Source organism: Hemibagrus wyckioides, linkage group LG15 (assembly GCF_019097595.1).
Source record: "Hemibagrus wyckioides isolate EC202008001 linkage group LG15, SWU_Hwy_1.0, whole genome shotgun sequence".
Lineage (NCBI taxonomy): Eukaryota > Metazoa > Chordata > Actinopteri > Siluriformes > Bagridae > Hemibagrus > Hemibagrus wyckioides.
The window spans coordinates 21827161-21846602 of record NC_080724.1 but is presented as its reverse complement, the minus strand read 5'-3'; the positions used below and the strand labels follow the sequence as shown (position 1 = coordinate 21846602).

Sequence of the window (19442 nt, the reverse complement as noted above, 5' to 3'; positions counted from 1 at the left end):
CACAGTCAGATCCAGAGTTTGTCCCAAAACCTGTGTATTTAAATCTCTTAGAATTTATTTATATCAATTAAACATAGATGAAAGCACATTACCTTCTAAAATATAAACTACTATTTAAAAATAAATAAATAGCTAGATAACAAGAGACAGAGAGATGTGATATATATGTGATAGCTTATAAAAATATAAACTAGTATATAAAAAGATAGATAGATTGATGGATAGATAGACAGGCAGGCAGAAGGACAGACAAGGATAGATAGATAGATAGATAGATAGATAGATAGATAGATAGATAGATAGATAGATAGATAGATAGATAGATAGATAGACAGATAGATAGACAGACAGACAGACAGACAGACAGACAGATAGATGTTTACATTATACTTTGCTAATATATAGGTGTTTCTTTGAACTAAATGATAATATAGTCTGATGTGTGTGTGTGTGGGTGGGTGTGTGTGTGGGTGGGTGTGTGTGTGTGCGTGTGTGTGCGTTACCTCATCCTGATAAAAGTAAGGCTGCTCGATCTCCCTCAGTGGATCCTTCAGGTAATGAAACATAAACTCCTGAACCTTGTTATTGTCTGTAGCCCAGAGCTCCTGAACACACACACACACACGATAGACAGAGAGATAGAATATGTGATAGCTTATAAAAATATACACTAGTATATAAAAAGGTAGCGAGACCGGATAGACAGATAGATAGACAGACAGACAGATAGATGAATGGATAGATGGCTAGACAGACAGACAGATCTATGTGTTTATGTAACATTAACAGAAGGAGTCTCCAGTATCAGAGGTAAAGCTGTAAGTTTTATGTTTCTGACATTTTCAGGACAGAGGAGGTTACGCTTTTCTCGAGAGCGTCCTGAGCAGCTGCATCACTGCCTGGTTTGGGAACTGCACTGTCTCGGATCGCAAGACCCTTCAGCGGATAGTGAGGACAGCTGAGAAGATCATCAGAGTCTCTCTCCCCTCTATCACAGACATTTACACCGCACGCTGCATCCGCAAAGCTAACAGCATTGTGGCTGACCCCACACACCCCTCACACACACTCTTACACACCCCACACACCCCTCACACACACTCTTACACACCCCACACACCCCTCACACACACTCTTACACACCCCACACACCCCTCACACACACTCTTACACACCCCTCACACACACTCTTACACACCCCTCACACACACACTTACACACCCCACACACCCCTCACACACACTCTTACACACCCCACACACCCCTCACACACACACTTACACACCCCTCACACACACTCTTACACACCCCTCACACACACTCTTACACACCCCTCACACACACTCTTACACACCCCACACACCCCTCACACACACTCTTACACACCCCACACACCCCTCACACACACACTTACACACCCCTCACACACACTCTTACACACCCCTCACACACACTCTTACACACCCCACACACCCCTCACACACACTCTTACACACCCCACACACCCCTCACACACACTCTTACACACCCCACACACCCCTCACACACACTCTTACACACCCCTCACACACACTCTTACACACCCCACACACCCCTCACACACACTCTTACACACCCCATACACCCCACACACACACTCTTACACACCCCTCACACACACTCTTACCCACCCCTCACACACACTCTTACCCACCCCTCACACACACTCTTACACACCCCTCACACACACTCTTACACACCCCTCACACACACTCTTTCACACCCCACACACCCCTCACACACACTCTTACACACCCCACACACCCCTCACACACCCCTCACACACCCCTCACACACACCTCACACACACCTCACACACACTCTTACACACCACACACACACACTCTTACACACCCCACACACCCCTCACACACACACTTACACACCCCTCACACACACTCTTACACACCCCTCACACACACTGTTACACACCCCTCACACACACTCTTACACACCCCTCACACACACACTCTTACACACCCCTCACACACACTCTTACACACCCCTCACACACACTCTTACACACCCCACACACCCCTCACACACACTCTTACACACCCCACACACCCCTCACACACACTCTTACACACCCCACACACCCCTCACACACACACTTACACACCCCACACACCCCTCACACACACACTTACACACCCCTCACACACACTCTTACACACCCCTCACACACACTCTTACACACCCCACACACCCCTCACACACACTCTTCACCCTCCTGCCATCTGGAAAGAGGTACCGAAGCATTCGGGCCTCACAATCAGACTGTGTAACAGTTTCTTTCCTCAAGCCATCAGGCTCCTCAACACCCGGGACTGAACTGTTCTACACTCTCACACACACACACACACACTCAGGACTGAACTGTATATCAACTCTCTGTCTCTCTCACACACAGATACACTCACACTCTCTCTTGACTGTGTGAACACACACACACATAATTTATACTGTTCATTACTTACTGCACTACCTCTACCTGTCATCCACTGCTATAGTTATATTTATGTTTATTTCTATTTGCACTACCTCAACCGCTGCTGTGTATTTTTGCACAATACTTTTTTTTATATCATTTCACTTTATCTTATTTCACTTACATTCCAGTACACGTTCTTTTATTTCCTCTCAGCGCTAAGTGTCCTGTGTTCTTTTGTGTTGTCTTTATTGTATTTATTGTCTTTTGCACTGTCTTGTCTATGCTCTGTTTGCACCTAGCTGCACACTGTGCACTTTACGTGGCTAAGACAAACTTCTGTCCTAGCTCTGTGGTGGTGTTTTTATGTTGAACTTGTTGTTGTATGTTTCTGTAGCACCAGGTCCTGGAGAAACATTGTTTCATTTCACTCTGTACTGCGTCAGATATATGTGGTTGAAATGACAAAGTTTCTTGAATCTTGAATCTTTTTAGGTCGAGTGATTTGTGTCAGGAACCTACGTGTTTCCTCGTTTGTTTGTGATTCAGCATCATGATAAGAGGGGTGTTGAGAAAAGCATTTTAATCTGATTAAAATCTGTGTAGAGTTTCAAAAAAAAAACAGACAAACATCTCACCTTCTGATACTCCAGCAGAAAGTGCTGGAAATCCTCCAGGGTGATCCTCTGCTCCGGTCTCTCCATAAAGCTGAGAAGAACAACAGACCATTTTACTACAACAGTGAGAGATTAGAGGAGAGAGAGGAGAGAGGGAGAGAGGGAGAAAGGGAGATGGGGGGGGGCAGAAGAAAAAGAGAGAGAGAAACAGAGAGTGAAGGTGGGACAGAGAGAAAGGAAGAAAGGACAGAGAGAGAGAGAGAGAGAGAGAGAGAGAGAAGGTGGGACAGAGAGAAAGGAAGAGGGAACAGAGAGAGAGAGAGAGAGAGAGAGCAATGAGGAAAGAGAGGAGGCTTGGGTCAGTAAGACAACTCGGGAGCAAGAGGAAAAAATGAAGAGAGAGAGCAAGAGAGAGAGAGAGAGAGAGAGAGAGAGAGAAAGTAAAGGTGGGACAGAGAGAGAGAAAAATAGAGAGAGCGTGTACCTTTGAAGGAAGGGAATATCCATCTGCGAGAGAGAGAGAGAGAGAGAGAGAGAGAGAGAGGTCAGGATTAAGTTAGAAGTTAACTAGTCATACTGAACTAAACAAAGCACCAGAGATAGAGCTGAAATGGCCTTATATGGAAATACACTGGACACCTGATTAGACACAGGAAATGGACAGTAACATGAACCCAGATCAAAGATCTTTAACAACTTTAATATTCTGGACGTTACTCATTTCACTGAATATCGGCTAGTAGCGGGCGGATGGGGGAGGGTGTGGAGGGCTAACGTTGTAGTATCGATGCATCTGTACAGCACACAAGCATAAAATACATTAGACTGGAAGATTAATAACCAACACGAGACGCTAAAAAGCTAGTGCACTCGTTAGGTGCCCTATGTAGGGCCAGGGAATTTGATCAATATGAGCAAATAATCAGATAATATGGCTGACACACGGCGGTGATTAAATCATCAAAGAGAAACACACACACACACACAGGGGGGAGGGGGGGGGCTGAACTGTTTAGTCACTGGACAGAGAGGTCATCTCAGTGTGTGTGTGTGTGTTTTTCAGGACAGGCTAATAGCTTTCAGCAGAGGGATGTTGAGGCTTTTTAAGGGGCCCAGTATTGATTCAATTGTCATTTGAGAACACACACACACACACACAGTGATGTGGTTCAGACAGAGATCAGCTGGAGAGGGTTTCAGTTATGGGGGTTGAACCTGATTATCTTACCATTACCCCTCCCTACACACACACACACACACACACACACACACACACACACACACACAGAAAGGCCACTCACAGATTTCTGTGCATCGAACATTAGGCTACGGTACAGCTGCGCAAACTGGCTATACGAGACGTCGCCACTCCTCAGATCTCCGTCCTGAAACATAAACACAAACATTAATCAACACACAACACAACTACACAACACAACTACACAACAACTGCAACAAGGATATAATCTTTAACAATTTCTCAACCAATTTGGAAGACACTTCTTTCAGATTTTAAGTGTGTACTCCTGAGTGTGGACAATAAACACCACTCTTTCTACACAATAATCAAGTTATTCAGGCCATATTTTAGCATTTTTTGCATTTAGCATTTAATATGATGGCTTAAACGAGGGCTAAAATTCTAACCAGATTTTTTATCGACCTGAGAAATTTTTGAAAAAAAAAAAAAAAAGATGGCTTTGCGGTTTCTCTCTGTAACACGAAACACTTTTACGTGTTTTTTTTACTTCATAGGAAACAGAGAGGAAATGACCTGGTGTTTATTGCTGCTATAACGCAAGTAAGAACAGGAAATAAGGTGCAACACAAGCTGAAATGTAACTATAAATGGATAAAAGTATGATGTGATGTTTGATAATTAATAAAAATTTCCATTGCAGGCTGATTGCTGTGGTGTAAGAGGAATAGAACACTCAACAGGACACTACATCATCACTCTGTATTACATTACTGTGAGTGTGTGTGTGTGTGTGTGTGTGTGTGTGCGGTTTTACCGGAAGCTTCTCTCGTAGAAACTTCATGTTAGGGACTCGGTAGTTGACTTGGCTCAGCATGTTTTTAAGATCCTTACAGGAAATTCTGAAAAAAAAAATTAAAATAAATAAATTAAATTAAAATAAAATTAATTTTTGTCCTCTTTTCTTGAGGAAAAAAGTCACTAAGACCCAAACACACGACATAAAAATACCATGTCCCATGTTGACTGTTTTTATGTTCTAAATTCTAATGTTCTAAAAATAGATGATTATCTTTAAAAAAACAAACAAACAAACAAAAAAAAACAAACAAAAAAAAACAAACAAAAAAAAACTTTAGCATAGGTACAGAGTTAACAATGATTACAGAAAAAAACTGCTCATAAAATCATTTTTATATATATATATATATATATATATATATATATATATATATATATATATATATATATATATATATACATACACATACACACACACATACATATATACAGGGGTTGGACAATGAAACTGAAACAATTTAGTGTTGGAGGTTTCATGGCTAAATTTGACCAGCCTGGTGGCCAATCTTCATTGGTTGCACATTCCACCAGTAAGAGCAGAGTGTGAAGGTTTAATTAGCAGAGTAATAGCACAGTTTTGCTTAAAATATTGCAATGCACACAACATTATGGGAGACATATCAGAGTTCAAAAGAGGACAAATTGTTGGTGCACGTCTCGCTGGCGCATCTGTGACTAAGACAGCAAGTCTTTGTGATGTATCAAGAGCCACGGTATCCAGGGTAATGTCAGCATACCACCAAGAAGGACGAACCACATCCAACGGGAGTAACTGTGGACGCAAGAGGAAGCTGTCTGAAAGGGATGTCCGGGTGCTATCCCGGATTGTATCCAAAAAACATAAAACCACAGCTGCCCAACTCACTGCAGAATTAAATGTGCACCTCAACTCTCCTGTTTCCACCAAAACTGTCCGGCGGGAGCTCCACAGGGTCAATGTACATGGCCGGGCTGCTATAGCCAAACCTTTGGTCACTCGTGCCAATGCCAAACGTCGGTTTCAATGGTGCCAGCAGCGAAAATCTTGGGCTGTGGACAATGTGAAACATGTATTGTTCTCTGATGAGTCCACCTTCGCTGTCTTTCCCACATCCGGGAGAGTTACGGTGTGGAGAAGCCCCAAAGAAGCGTACCACCCAGACTGTTGCATGCCCAGAGTGATGCATGGGGGTGGATCAGTGATGGTTTGGGCTGCAATATCATGGCATTCCCTAGGCCCGATACTTGTGCTAGATGGGCGCGTCACTGCCAAGGACTACCGAACCATTCTGGAGGACCATGTGCACCCAATGGTTCAAACATTGTATCCTGAAGGCGGTGCCGTGTATCAGGATGATAATGCACCAATACACACAGCAAGACTGGTGACAGAGTGGTTTGATGAACATGAAAGTGAAGTTGAACATCTCCCATGGCCTGCACAGTCACCAGATCTAAATATTATTGAGCCACTTTGGGGTGTTTTGGAGGAGCGAGTCAGGAAACGTTTTCCTCCACCAGCATCACGTAGTGACCTGGCCACTATTCTGCAAGAAGAATGGCTCAGAATCCCTCTGGCCACTGTGCAGGACTTGTATCTGTCATTCCCAAGACAAACTGATGCTGTATTGGCCGCAAAAGGAGGCCCTACACCATACTAATGAATTATTGTGGTCTAAAACCAGGCGTTTAGGTTTCATTGTCCAACCCGTGTGTGTGTATGTATATGTATATATATATATATATATATATATATATATATATATATATATATATTCTAATATATATATATATATATATATATATATATATATTCTAATTAAATTATTAAATTTATTAAATTAAATTATTCTAAATATTCTAGAAAATGATATTTAATTATATTAAATTATATTTAAAATTAATTTAAATTAAATATTTATTTATATTTAAAAAAATTAATTTTAAATAGATGATTATACAGAATATAATAGGTTTCTTTTTAAATGCAAAATATATTTAAAAATACATTTTTGTCTCAGATTGTAATTATTTAATTATTATTTAAATTATTTTTATTATTTACCATTTATATTTTATATCCTGTTTTCTTACTACTCTGGGTTATGAGGGGAGAAAGAGGTGGGAAAAAAACAAAAAAAGAAACAAAACAAACACAAACACCAGGGTTCATTCGGTTCGTTTGACTGTTACTATATTACTGTATCACCCCACACACACAAACACACACACAGAAACAAAGAGGCAGTGAACACCACATGTGTTTATTGATATTAAACCAGGAAGACCAAGACAAACTGAACCCCCCGAGGACCGGTCCAGCGACGCTCTTCCTTTCTTCCTGCCTTCCTTTCTTTCCTCTCCGGCTGTGTTGTTGTGCTGATGAGCGAGAGGAAGGTGCATGCTCGTTTCTCTAAATCTTACTTCCTGTCGCAGGATGTGAAGCGGCTTGTGGTCCCCAACTGAGAGCCTACAATCTACCTCTGCTCTCTGACAGGTCCCTGTGTGTGTGTGTGTGTGTGTGTGTGTGTGTGTGTGTGTGTGCGTGCGTAGACGAAGTGTAACTGCTCACCACAGAAAAAAAAAGATCCAGCTTTTAAAAAAAAACAAAAAAAAAACACTCTATGAAGACAGGAAACGTAAAACATCTTAGATCACGAATAGAGAAAATACTCGTTTCTGATTGGATAGCAGGAATCAGAAATTCTCCCATCCCCTTTCTATCTCTGTTTTTTTATTTTTATATTATTGTTTAATAATAATTTTTTTTTATTTATTATTATTATTATTTTATTCATTCTATATGAATATAGAAATTCTATATGAATCTATATTCTATTCATTCTATTTTTTTCCCTACTGCATTAAAACTAGCGGGACTGCAACCATGACAGCAGTAAAAATAATATACTTGAATATTTACACATCAGCATGAGCAGTGCCACAAAAAGTGACTTAAAAGTTCTACGTTTTGTGTGTAAATATTTTCCTCAAAATCCAAACTAAACAATTTCTCCTGACTTTACTCGTACTCGTGTGCGTCATCATCCCCAGGGACCTCTATATTAACACGCGAGTTTGTATTTAGCCACACCCACAAAACACCATATAAGGTCAAACAACAATCTTACAGTAATGCAGCTCAGCCACTGCAGCGTGACACACACTCCTCCTCCTCCTAAGTGCCATTACTTTTGTTCTGAATGATCAGCTAGAAATAAAGAACTACAAGAATTCTGTGTTGTATTCCGCAGAGGAACACAGAGGAGCGCAGAGGAACACAGAGGAGCGCAGAGGAACGCCGAGGAACGCCGAGGAGTGCAGAGGAACAATAAGATACGCTGGAACACTGGGAATCGCTCATTCTCTCTGGATGGAACAATGAGTCAGTAGTTTTGTGTTTATTTTTATGGTGAATTTAATCGTGCTGAAGGAATATTTCCTCAACTTTATTCAAGCTCTCCTACAATGTCTAGCAATGAGTGATTCATGATGTTAGCCATGTGTAATTTAACCCCCAACACACACACACTCTTACACACACACATTAACAGCAGTTTCTTAATAATGCATAAAAGCACATGGCGGTGAAATTTCTGCTCATGTGTCGAGAAACATAATCAAGACCCAGGAGATTGAACCATATGTCACTCAGGAGGAGATTCAATAAAAGTTATGAATTATGAATATATAAGAAGACAGAACTGTATGCTTCAGAGAGAGAGAGAGAGAGAGACAGAGAGAGAAAGAGATGGGTATAGATAGAGAGAGCGAGAGAGAGAGACAGAGAGAGACACAGAGAGAGAGAGACAGAGAGAGAGAGAGAGAGAGAAAGAGAGAGAGAGAGAGATGGGTAGAGAGAGAGATGGGTAGAGAGAGAGAGAGAGAGAGAGACGGGTATAGAGAGAGAGAGAGAGATGGGTATAGATAGAGAGAGAGAGAGAGAGAGAGAGAGAGAGAGAGAGAGATGGGTATAGATAGAGAGAGAGAGAGAGAGAGAGAGAGAGAGAGAGAGATGGGTATAGATAGAGAGAGAGAGAGAGAGAGAGAGAGAGAGAGAGAGAGAGATGGGTATAGATAGAGAGAGAGAAAGAGAGAGAAAGAGATGGGTAGAGAGATAGAGACAGACAGAGAGAGAGAGACAGACAGAGAGAGAAAGAGATGGGTAGAGAGAGAGACAGACAGAGAGAGAGAGACAGACAGAGAGAGAAAGATGGGTAGAGAGAGAGAGAGACAGACAGAGAGAGAGAGACAGACAGAGAGAGAAAGAGATGGGTAGAGAGAGAGAGAGACAGACAGAGAGAGAGAGACAGACAGAAAGAGAAAGAGATGGGTAGAGAGAGAGAGAGAGAGAGAGAGAGAGAGAGAGAGAGAGAGAGAGAGAGAGAGAAGGAGTTAATCCATACACACAGCCTAAACACTATCTAAAGCTCTTCTCAAGCAGTAAAGACTGGTGTGATTTATTCAGCTCCATTAAAACACCTGTGCATAAATAAACCCAACACACACACACACACACACACACATTCTTTAGCTCTAAAAGCACAGGAGTTAATAATTCAGCAGCTAGAGAACTTACTTGTCTTCTTTGCTGCGATCGACAGCATAAAACTGCTTCCTTAACCACCTGAGGGGAACAAGAGGGTTAACATTAGCTTAAAAAAACAAGACTGACAGGATTTTTATTAACCATGTTCATGTTCTTAATCCTCATTACTAACCCTAGCTAAGTATTTAGCATTAACTAAGACTACAGGTTTAAGCCATTAAGCCATATTCAAGATCATTATTCATTACTGCTAATGCTAACTAGCTGGCAACAGGAGCTAATCTGAGAGGATTTCTGACAGGAATTTTAAGCCATGTTCATGTTCTTATTCCTCACTGCTAACACTAGGTGGCTAGGCTAAGTTTCACTGCCATGCTAGTTGGCTAACATGAACTCACTTGACAGGATTTATGACAGGAATTACATGTTAACAAATTAGCATTAAATTGCATTCCAATGAAATATAAATACTTCAATCACTTAGCCCCGCCTTCAGAATGTAGGCCACACTCCCAGCTATGTTGGCTGCATTCACTGTTCATGGCAATTCAATACCAAACAAATGTCCATATTTACTGACTAATAGTTGGTAAAACTCATTATTTGGTCATTTTTTAGTCAAAGGTCAGTGGATAGTACAGACCGTTCTATCTGTAGAGGTGTAGGGGAGCGCAGAGTGTCGGCCACAAGCCAGTTTAGACCCTTCACCCACATGGACATCTCCTCGTCTGACGTGGCTAAAACAAACACACACACACACAGGTTAAGCAGAGTGTCTGTGTGCACGAGCATGGAGACAGTAACCCATTCACTGCTAATTATTTATTTTAGCAAAGTCCCCAGAAAAATAGGAATATCTGCCTGGGATATCTCGTGGGATCATGTGTGAGAAAAGGATTAGAATTCAGTTTTAAGAATGTCAATGGAAAGTCCTAACAAGGATAGTAAGATGTGTGTGTGTTTGTATGTATGTGTGTGTGTGTGTCTCTACCTGCCAGACTGAGGGATTTGAGCCGGAACTCGGTGCCATAGAGAATGACGAAGCAGTGTGCCTGGTCAGGTCTGACGGCCGAGTCCTCCACATAACGCTCGAAATCCCGAGACTTCTGTCCCGTCCGGATCTCCTTAATCTCTCGAATATCAACTGCACAGGACACAATAAAAAATAAAGCACTGGTTAAACACAATACTAACTAGCAACTAACTATTATATTTTCAGTCAGTGAAAGCTGTGTGAAAGAGTCAACCCACGATACCAACGTCGCCTTTGTTCAAAAGCTAGGTGATATTTGGGGTGTTTTTTTGTTGACAGATTGGTGGCGTGGGCGGTCTGTTCTATTTTTAGCCCAGGCTTGGTGGCATGACTTCCTGTGAGGAGCCTTGACATGGAATGCTTGGCTTGAGTCAGTTCTTTATAAGCAGCCATACAGTTTCCATACACTTCATATCGGGAATATTGGTCATATTTTGGGCGGCTGGAACGGATTATCTGCATTTACATTATTTCTTATTGGAAAATTCGTTTCACAATTAAAATTTTCACCTTCAGAACGGATAAAATTCATATGCCGAGGTTCCACTGTTCGCATGAGTTTGTTACTATAGAAACCATAACGTATTAAAACAAGTGCATTCAAATAAACCAGATACAACGAATGAAAGAATTCTATGTCTGAAGCTAGCAAGTTCCTGTTCCGAGTTCATTTATAGGTGTGACAGTCTCTCTCTCTCTCTCTCCCCATTTTATTTTCTTAAACACCACACTATTGTGAACTCTTGAGCACCTGAAGTACAAGCCCCAGTGTATGAGCTGTTACTATAGAAACGATACCGTCTAAAACACAGGCATGGATATCAACTCATCACTCACGTTCCAACCGGAACTACTTTACTATATACACACACCATGGTATAATGACTAAAATGCCTGAGAGAAATCAGAATCAAAGCTAGTGTGCAATATTTTTTTCCAGGTGCGACATGTTCCTCCTGACACAACGTGAGAACATCATCAGGACATTCTGACACACCAGAAACACTCTCTGTTCCACTTTATCACATTCCAGTGAAAGAACTGATAAGCCAAATGAACCAGAATGAATAAAGAAGAACTTTTAAGATGTCAATACACACACACACATTTTTGCTACAACACGTCAAAAATATTCTAGATACAAATCAGTTGTCTAGCCTACAATCTTAAACCAAAACAAAGCCAGCCACTAACATGAAACAGCTAAGGCTAGTCAGTTAACTAGCTACATAGCCTAACCAGACAGAAATTTTTACAAGACATTTTGTTTATCATGTTCAGTAAAATACTTGCTAACAAACATAATACATATGATCTTCACTGAGTAAATGCTAACCATCTGGCTAATCCAAGCTAACCTGACAGAATTTCTAAGATGCAATCATAAATATTATTCTTAATTGTAAACATCAGCTAGCTGGATAACATAATTCAAAACATTCTTAGTTTTCACTACTAATAACTAGCCGCCCAGCTAACATGAGCTAACATAATTATTCTTCACTGATAATGTCATAAACAGGTTGTTTTAAACATACTTATAAATGTTCAGAATCTCTGCAGACAACAACGCTAGGTAGCATTTACTCATTCTTGAAGATGTTACTCAATGCTAGCTGAGGACAGGAATTGTTACAGGATTTTCAAAACAACTTCATAATCTTTACTAATGTTAGCTAGCTGGCTAAAGTGCGTGAGCTAACCTGCCAGGATTTTTAAAACCATATTTATGTCATCTTAATCTTCATTATTAACTCTAGCTAAATGGCATTGCATAGGATTACAGGATTTCTAAACCATATTCAAGAATATCTATATTCATTACTGCTAATGCTAGCTAGCTGGATAACATCAGCAAATTTGACAGAATTTCTAACAAATTTTAAGACAAATTCATGCTCTTAATCCTAACTGCTAAAGCTATGCGACTAGGACAAAATAAACTGAGTTTTTTTTGTAATAATCATAGATGGTCATCTTTTTTCCTTTTACATGCTATTCGGCTAACATTAGCTCACTTGACTGGATTTCTTAAGATACATTAATACATGTTTAAAACTTCACTGGTGATTAGCAGAAGCTAATCACATTAGCTACACATTAGCACCTATTCATAGGTTACAGTTTAGCCATCATTATTCATCACTGCTAATACTAGCAAGCTGGCTAACACAGAATCGTTTGCAATATTCATAGATGCTCATAAGAGTAACTCGTAGGCTAGTGAGCTAAGACGAGATGACCCAGGAACTTCTAAGGCATAGTTATAGACATCTGTTTCTTCACTGCTAATGCTAGCTAAAGTTTCAGACAGAAAATGTTCCTAATCTCCAACTTCCTATGCTAGACAGCTACCCACACAGGATTTCTGACAGGATTTAAGGCATGTTCTTAAACATCACTAATACTGCTAATTTGCTAACAGAAACAAGTAAACTTGACAAGACTTAATCACTGCAAACACTACAATTGCCTGTTATGGTTAGCATAAGCTAATCTAACAAAATCTTTAGTAGTATTTATATCTAGCTAGCTCGCATTCATGACAATATCAGGTAAAATTGCTGCCAGGAATTTAATTTATTATTATTATTTTTTAAAGGTACAGTAACACTCAAGTCAAACATTTCTCTTAAAACCGGCAAACATCAGAACGGCAATATTTCATGTGATTGATAACCGTATAGAGTTTCACTAAAGTGCTAGAGAGAGAGGGAGAGAGGGAGAGAGAGAGGGAGAGAGAGAGAGAGAGAGAGAGAGTTGTGCATGTGTGTGCTTGTGCACCGGTCTGGGCCGAGGTGTTAACACACATCTGGCACTGAAAGTGCCTCACACACACAGACTGCCTTTCAGCAAGCGTCCCAGGATAGAAGCACATCATCTAGAGCAGGCCACAAGTGTGTGTGTGTGTGTGTGTGTGTGTGTATCACAAAGAGGTTCTGTGTGTATACGGGTGGCCAGCCCTCATATAGAAAAGTTTAACATGGAATCCGTGACCTGATCTGACTGTGTGCAAGTGTGTGTGTGAGAGAGAGAGAGAGAGAGAGAGAGAGAGAGAGACTCTGCACTGTAATGCTGACTGGCTGTAACTTAAAACTCCAGGCTTTTATGGTTTAAAGATGGCCGTTGGACACGTGCCAATACGAAACGTTTACATTATAATAAATGTTCTTCTATTTGATCCTGTTTTTTTTATTCATCACCTTTAAAGAAACACATTAAGGAAATCTATTTCACCCGAATCTTTTCCCTACATTAACTCCAGCTCGGATTTCACCCCAGAGTCTCCATCTGTATCATGAATTTTGTCATCAGCCAATCCTGTCAAAAAACAGGATTTCCATGGCAACCACGCGTTTTCTAAATTTCTTATGCTACATTATTTGAGGGGTTTTTGTGTGTGTGTGGGGGGGGGGGGTAGTAGAAAGGGTACAACGTCATCCTCTGATCTTTGGTGTAAGTTGTGACCTCTGTAAATGAGCTGATTAGCATAGCCCCGCCCCCTAGAATCAAAAGTCCTGCAGAAGCCTGTGTTTTTTAAAAAAAAGTCACAAACAATGTGTAAAAGTATAAAAGACTGTCGGACAAAAAAGTGCTAAATCTTTTAATACCAAACTGCAAACTGCACTCAATCCACCTGCTTCTAACCACACTTCCTGCAACATACAACCAGAGAGCTGTGTGTGTGTGTCTCTGTGTGTGTGTGTGTTTAAGAAAGATATTATCACAGCTAAGGAAAGAGTCTTCCATAGAAACATACAAATATATTGAAATAAGCAAGATCAATCAACCACACACACACCTAAAAAAAACACCCTCAGGTGTATACTGAAACCAATGTCATGGTGGGACAGCAAACTTAGGATAAAAACAGTGTGTGTGTGTGTTTCTGAAAAGATAAAAAAAAAGAAGAAAAAATGATTTTTTTCCAGCACTGTGAAGGATTTTCCAGAATTCTCACGTTCACATGAAAATCCAACATGAAACATGGAAATCCCAGTATTCAAAATGTGTTCCGAACACAAAATTAGATGTTCTCTAACATTTCAGGTTTATCTAGTAAGCAGGCCTGAAATCTGAAAACAGGAAGTAGTTTTTTATTTCAGATTTCGTTCACATGCAAGCAAACTTTCAACGGAAACTCGTCTCATTGCTTACACAGGCAATAAAACACTCTGTGTCACGCTGTTAGAGGAAAATAATCAACAAATAAATAAAATAAATAAATCAAAACTTCTCTAATAAATGCTATATCAAGACTCTAGCGTTTTGTTAACTAAGCTACACGGGAATTCCGGATCTTTCCGGTGAGTCAGTCGATTTGTAAAAGAGTCGACTCTTTCAGATCACAAACAAATCTCTAGCATTTTGTTAACTAAGCTACACGGGAGTTCTTGATCTTTCCATCGACTCTTTTAGATCTCGAATGGCTCTCTAGCGTTTTGTTAAGTACGCTACACGGGAGTTCTGGATCTTTCTGGTGAGTCCGTTGATTCGTAAAAGAGTCGATTCTTTCAGACCTCGAACGACTCTCTAATATTAAGTTAAGTGAGCTACATCGGAGTTCTGGATCTTTCCGGTGAGCCGGTTGATTTGTAAAAGAGTTGACTCTTTCAGATCTCGAAAGACTCTCTTAACATTTTGTTAACAAAGCTACATAGGACTTCCGGATCTTTTGTTAGCATTTTGTTTCATTTTGATGAATTGAATTCTTTAATGAAATCTAAATCTACACTCGAATGAACAAGTTAAAATGTCTTCACGTTGCATTTTAACAATTTTAAAAAATAGACAAAATTTCATTTTATTTAACCTGAGAACAGTTTGTGCGAGTCGATTCACTTAGAAGAGCGAGTCGACTCGTTCGGAACACTATCCTCGTTGTGTAACACCAGCCACGTCTTTGTGTTTGGCAGAAAAACCATGAGCCAGACTGAAATTCCGACTGAGGTCACGATGGATTTAGAAGCTAGTCGAGTTATTTTCTGCGTTAAACTGCAAGTCTGGTTACGTTTTTAAACCTACGCTATGAGCAAGGCTTAGTGGAAACGCGCAGACGGTCGGCGTATGCAGCCACGTGCATGCAGAACATCGAGGCTTTGGTTTCCAGCTCTGTACTTTAGGAAGCACATGAAGAGCAATCAGAATCTAAACGCATCAAAGAAAGCGAAAGTCGCCGCTGTCAGCTGTGTTTAAGTGCCGAGCAGAAAGCCTGCGACCGTTACACATCAGAATACATCTGGGTTTATGTACACACACACACACACACACACACACACACTTCAGACTCATCCAATAAACAAGGAGGAGAAAGCCTGAAGCTGCTCTTTGCTGTATAAAAATGTGCTGGTTTTATTTTTTAAGAGCAGCAGGTCACACAAAGCTAAACTTGCAGCTGTAAAGTTGTTAGCTACATTCTAAGCATCAGCTCTCCAGTCTAAACTTAACGAAACTAAACACTACAACAAATTGAAAAACTAAACAAACAAAAGAAGTCAAGAAGCTTTTTTTTTTTTTTTAGTTTTCATTGCACTAACCAAGTGTGTAACTACTCTACAAACAAACAAACAAACAAACAAACAAACAAACGTGTAAACTGAACAAACAGAAGAAGTAAAGAAGCTTTTTTTTATTGAGCTAACCAATAGTATAAAACTCTTCTGCAAACTAAACAAACAAAAGTGTAAACTGAATAATAAGGTGTAAAACTAAACTAAACAGAAATGTAAAGCTAAACTACAAACAAGTGTAAAACAAAAACTAATCAAACCAAAGTATAAAAATAATAACAGCACTACCATAAAAACTAAACAAAAGGGTAAAAAAAAAAAAAAAAAGGTTTGCGTGAACAACTTGACACAAACAAACGAGTAGAACAAAACCATGCTGATTAAACACGAAACGAAAGTGTGAAACTCAGCGAAAAGCCAAAATGTAGGCAGATGTATTCAAGCCACCTACACACACACACACACACACACCTCCTTTTAATATCGCCATGTGAATTGGAAACAGTGTGAAAACTTGTGTAGAAATTTCTTGTTCACAGCAGAAAACTTCATCACCTTGACTCTCAGACAATTGGACAACATTTTGGTGCGTTCTTCACACCTTCGCATCTTTCGGTTAAATCTGAATCAGGAGAAAATTTATGCTTTTGGTTTGCTTTACTTCCACGCTGCATCTAATTAAACAAACCAAAAAGGGGAAAAACGAGCAGCGTACAGACGAAACTCTGAAAACTCTAAAATCTCGCCAAAGTCAGAAACACAGACTGGAAAAAAAGTGAGTAAACACCAAGCTGAGCGTTTGTAGAACACGAAATCCGAGGGAAATAAAGTATTTTCTCTTTCTGTTCAGAAGACCAGGCATTTCTGCAGCACTTCTCTCTCTTGGCTTCTCTTGTCTCAGCTAAGCAAAAAACAAACAAACAAACAAAAACAAAACTTCGAAATCTTTATCACTCGTGAGAACACAATTCAATTTAATGCTCATTTCTAAAAAGTCAATTCCACAAATCTAAGCAATCTGATTGAGAAGTCTGAGAATGAAGTCAGGACGTCGTTAGTCAGGCTCTGAGGTTTTGAGAGGAAAAGGGAAAAAAAGAAAACACTAGAGTGAACAAATTTCCAAACACACAGGCTAAACAAAGTGTCTGAGGCTCTAATAACTCTTTTCCTGTCTCCATTTCTTTCTTTATTGAAATCTTCACACACACACACACACACACACACACTTCCAATCCTCGCAAGGCTGCTGTGGAGGTTACCGTAGGCACCATGGTTTTTTTTTGTTGTCCTAAACCCTGCATTTGACTGCTAACCATAGTCAAGTTTCTAGGGATAAACATATGCTTAGTTGGGAGGAAACTATTTTCCAACACACACACACACACACACACACACACACGACTGCTGTCTGCGGTATGACTGACCAGTCTGATCGGGGCAGCAGGAAACTCAAAAGTGCACAGTGCAGCTGAGGCCTTTCCTGTCACTCTCTAACACACACACACATACTCTTATACATACACACACTCTCTCATACATACACCCACACTATCACACACACACTCTCTCATACATACACACTCACACACTCTCTCACACTCTCTCATACATACACGCACACTATCACACACACACTCATGAATACACACTCTCTCATACATACACACACACACACACTCTCATGCATACACACACTCACACACTCTCATCTATAAACACACACACACACACACACTCTCTCTCACACTCTCTCATACACACACGCATACTATCACACACAGACGCATACACTCACTCAAGCATATACACACACACACTTCACCTTTACAAAGCACCCAAAACCTCCCTATTTCAAGGCATTCATATTGGTCAGGTCTTCTACCGCCTCCTATGCATCACGCGTCCACCATATTGGAAAGGGCAGATTCCCCCATACACCAGTGCAAATCTATGGAGCACTGTAGCTCAGCCCTGATAAAATAAACTACAACTCCCTTTTGGTTTGACTTTATTACAGACATCATATTTCTGACCACCTCAGAGGACGCAAGTATAAATATATATACACTGTGGATATTTATCTAGAGTCCGTTTCCGAGAATCGGTCCACAAAGCGGCAGGATAATCTGTTCTAGCTTTAAGATAGAAACTGCTGGACAGAAAAAAAACCATAAACAGAGAGAAGAGCTGCTAATGGAGTCACTGATATAGTCACTACAAAACCCATAAAAAAACTAATATATAATGAGCTAATCTGAACCTCATTTTAATAAATCATTCTAGAAATCAAAAAGGCAATTCTACTGAATATCAAGCTAGCTAAAACCTTTACCATAAAAAGATCATAAAATAAAAGCCACACATATTGACAGTGTTAAAGCTTTCAAAAGCAAAATTTCGTTGCTTGTTTTGAGGTTTCAGTGAGTCCTGCAACAATTTTGTAGAAATTCCGTCCAATGAGCTCCATCCTGAAACGCCACTACGACCCATCCAAGATGGCGGCTCTCATATATATATATATATATATATATATATATATATATATATATATATATATATATATATATATATATATATATATATAGATATATATATAGATAGATAGATATATAGATAGATAGATAGATAGATCGATCAAGGATGATATATATATATATATATATATATATATATATATATATATATATATATAAAGATATGATGCCAACTGGATGCTACAAAACACCTCCTCTTCCTTCCGCTCCACTCGTTCCTGCTCATTTTAGTGTGTTTCGCATTTAGTTGGCAAAACCTTGTCCTTCACTCGCTGGCGGCGATTAGCCGTGCTGAAATTCGGCCACGCAAGGATGCAGGAGTAAACCTGTCCGCTCTACTCGACACTTTGACCCGAGCAGCAAGCAGGAATGCCGCCATCTTCCCTTTTCATACATACCCCCGCACAGACAGGCCTCTTTCTGACAAACTGAACTAAAGAGAACCATTTTCGATTTTCCTTTTTATCCCCTCCCACAAGACAACTAAATTAGTTGCGTTAAAAAAAAAAAGAAAAAAAAAAGAAAAAAAAGTGTCCTCGTCACCAAAGCAACTAAATCCTACATCCTACATCACATCACACTTTAAAGTTCACTCGTCAAGTACAGCAGGTTTATCAGATAATGTCATGTAGCAAACAGGAAGTAACGCCGCTGTTGCTATGGTTACGGCAAGGGTGTCACGTCAGGTAGG

The 19442-nt window shown here is 40.0% G+C and overlaps 1 protein-coding gene across 3 annotated transcripts in view; it reads right to left on the bottom strand.

The window, feature by feature from the left end:
- Nucleotides 1-19442, bottom strand: part of plcg1 (phospholipase C, gamma 1) — a 61761-nt gene that overhangs the window by 22227 nt on the left and 20092 nt on the right. For all 3 annotated transcript variants that reach the window (XM_058409979.1, XM_058409978.1, XM_058409977.1), the window contains 8 exons: nucleotides 10666-10818; nucleotides 10318-10411; nucleotides 9705-9752; nucleotides 5103-5187; nucleotides 4389-4472; nucleotides 3572-3594; nucleotides 3109-3178; nucleotides 504-605 (listed from right to left, as the gene is read on the bottom strand). In XM_058409979.1, the coding sequence (XP_058265962.1) occupies nucleotides 504-605; nucleotides 3109-3178; nucleotides 3572-3594; nucleotides 4389-4472; nucleotides 5103-5187; nucleotides 9705-9752; nucleotides 10318-10411; nucleotides 10666-10818 (659 nt within the window). The remainder of the gene's footprint in view (nucleotides 1-503; nucleotides 606-3108; nucleotides 3179-3571; nucleotides 3595-4388; nucleotides 4473-5102; nucleotides 5188-9704; nucleotides 9753-10317; nucleotides 10412-10665; nucleotides 10819-19442) is intronic.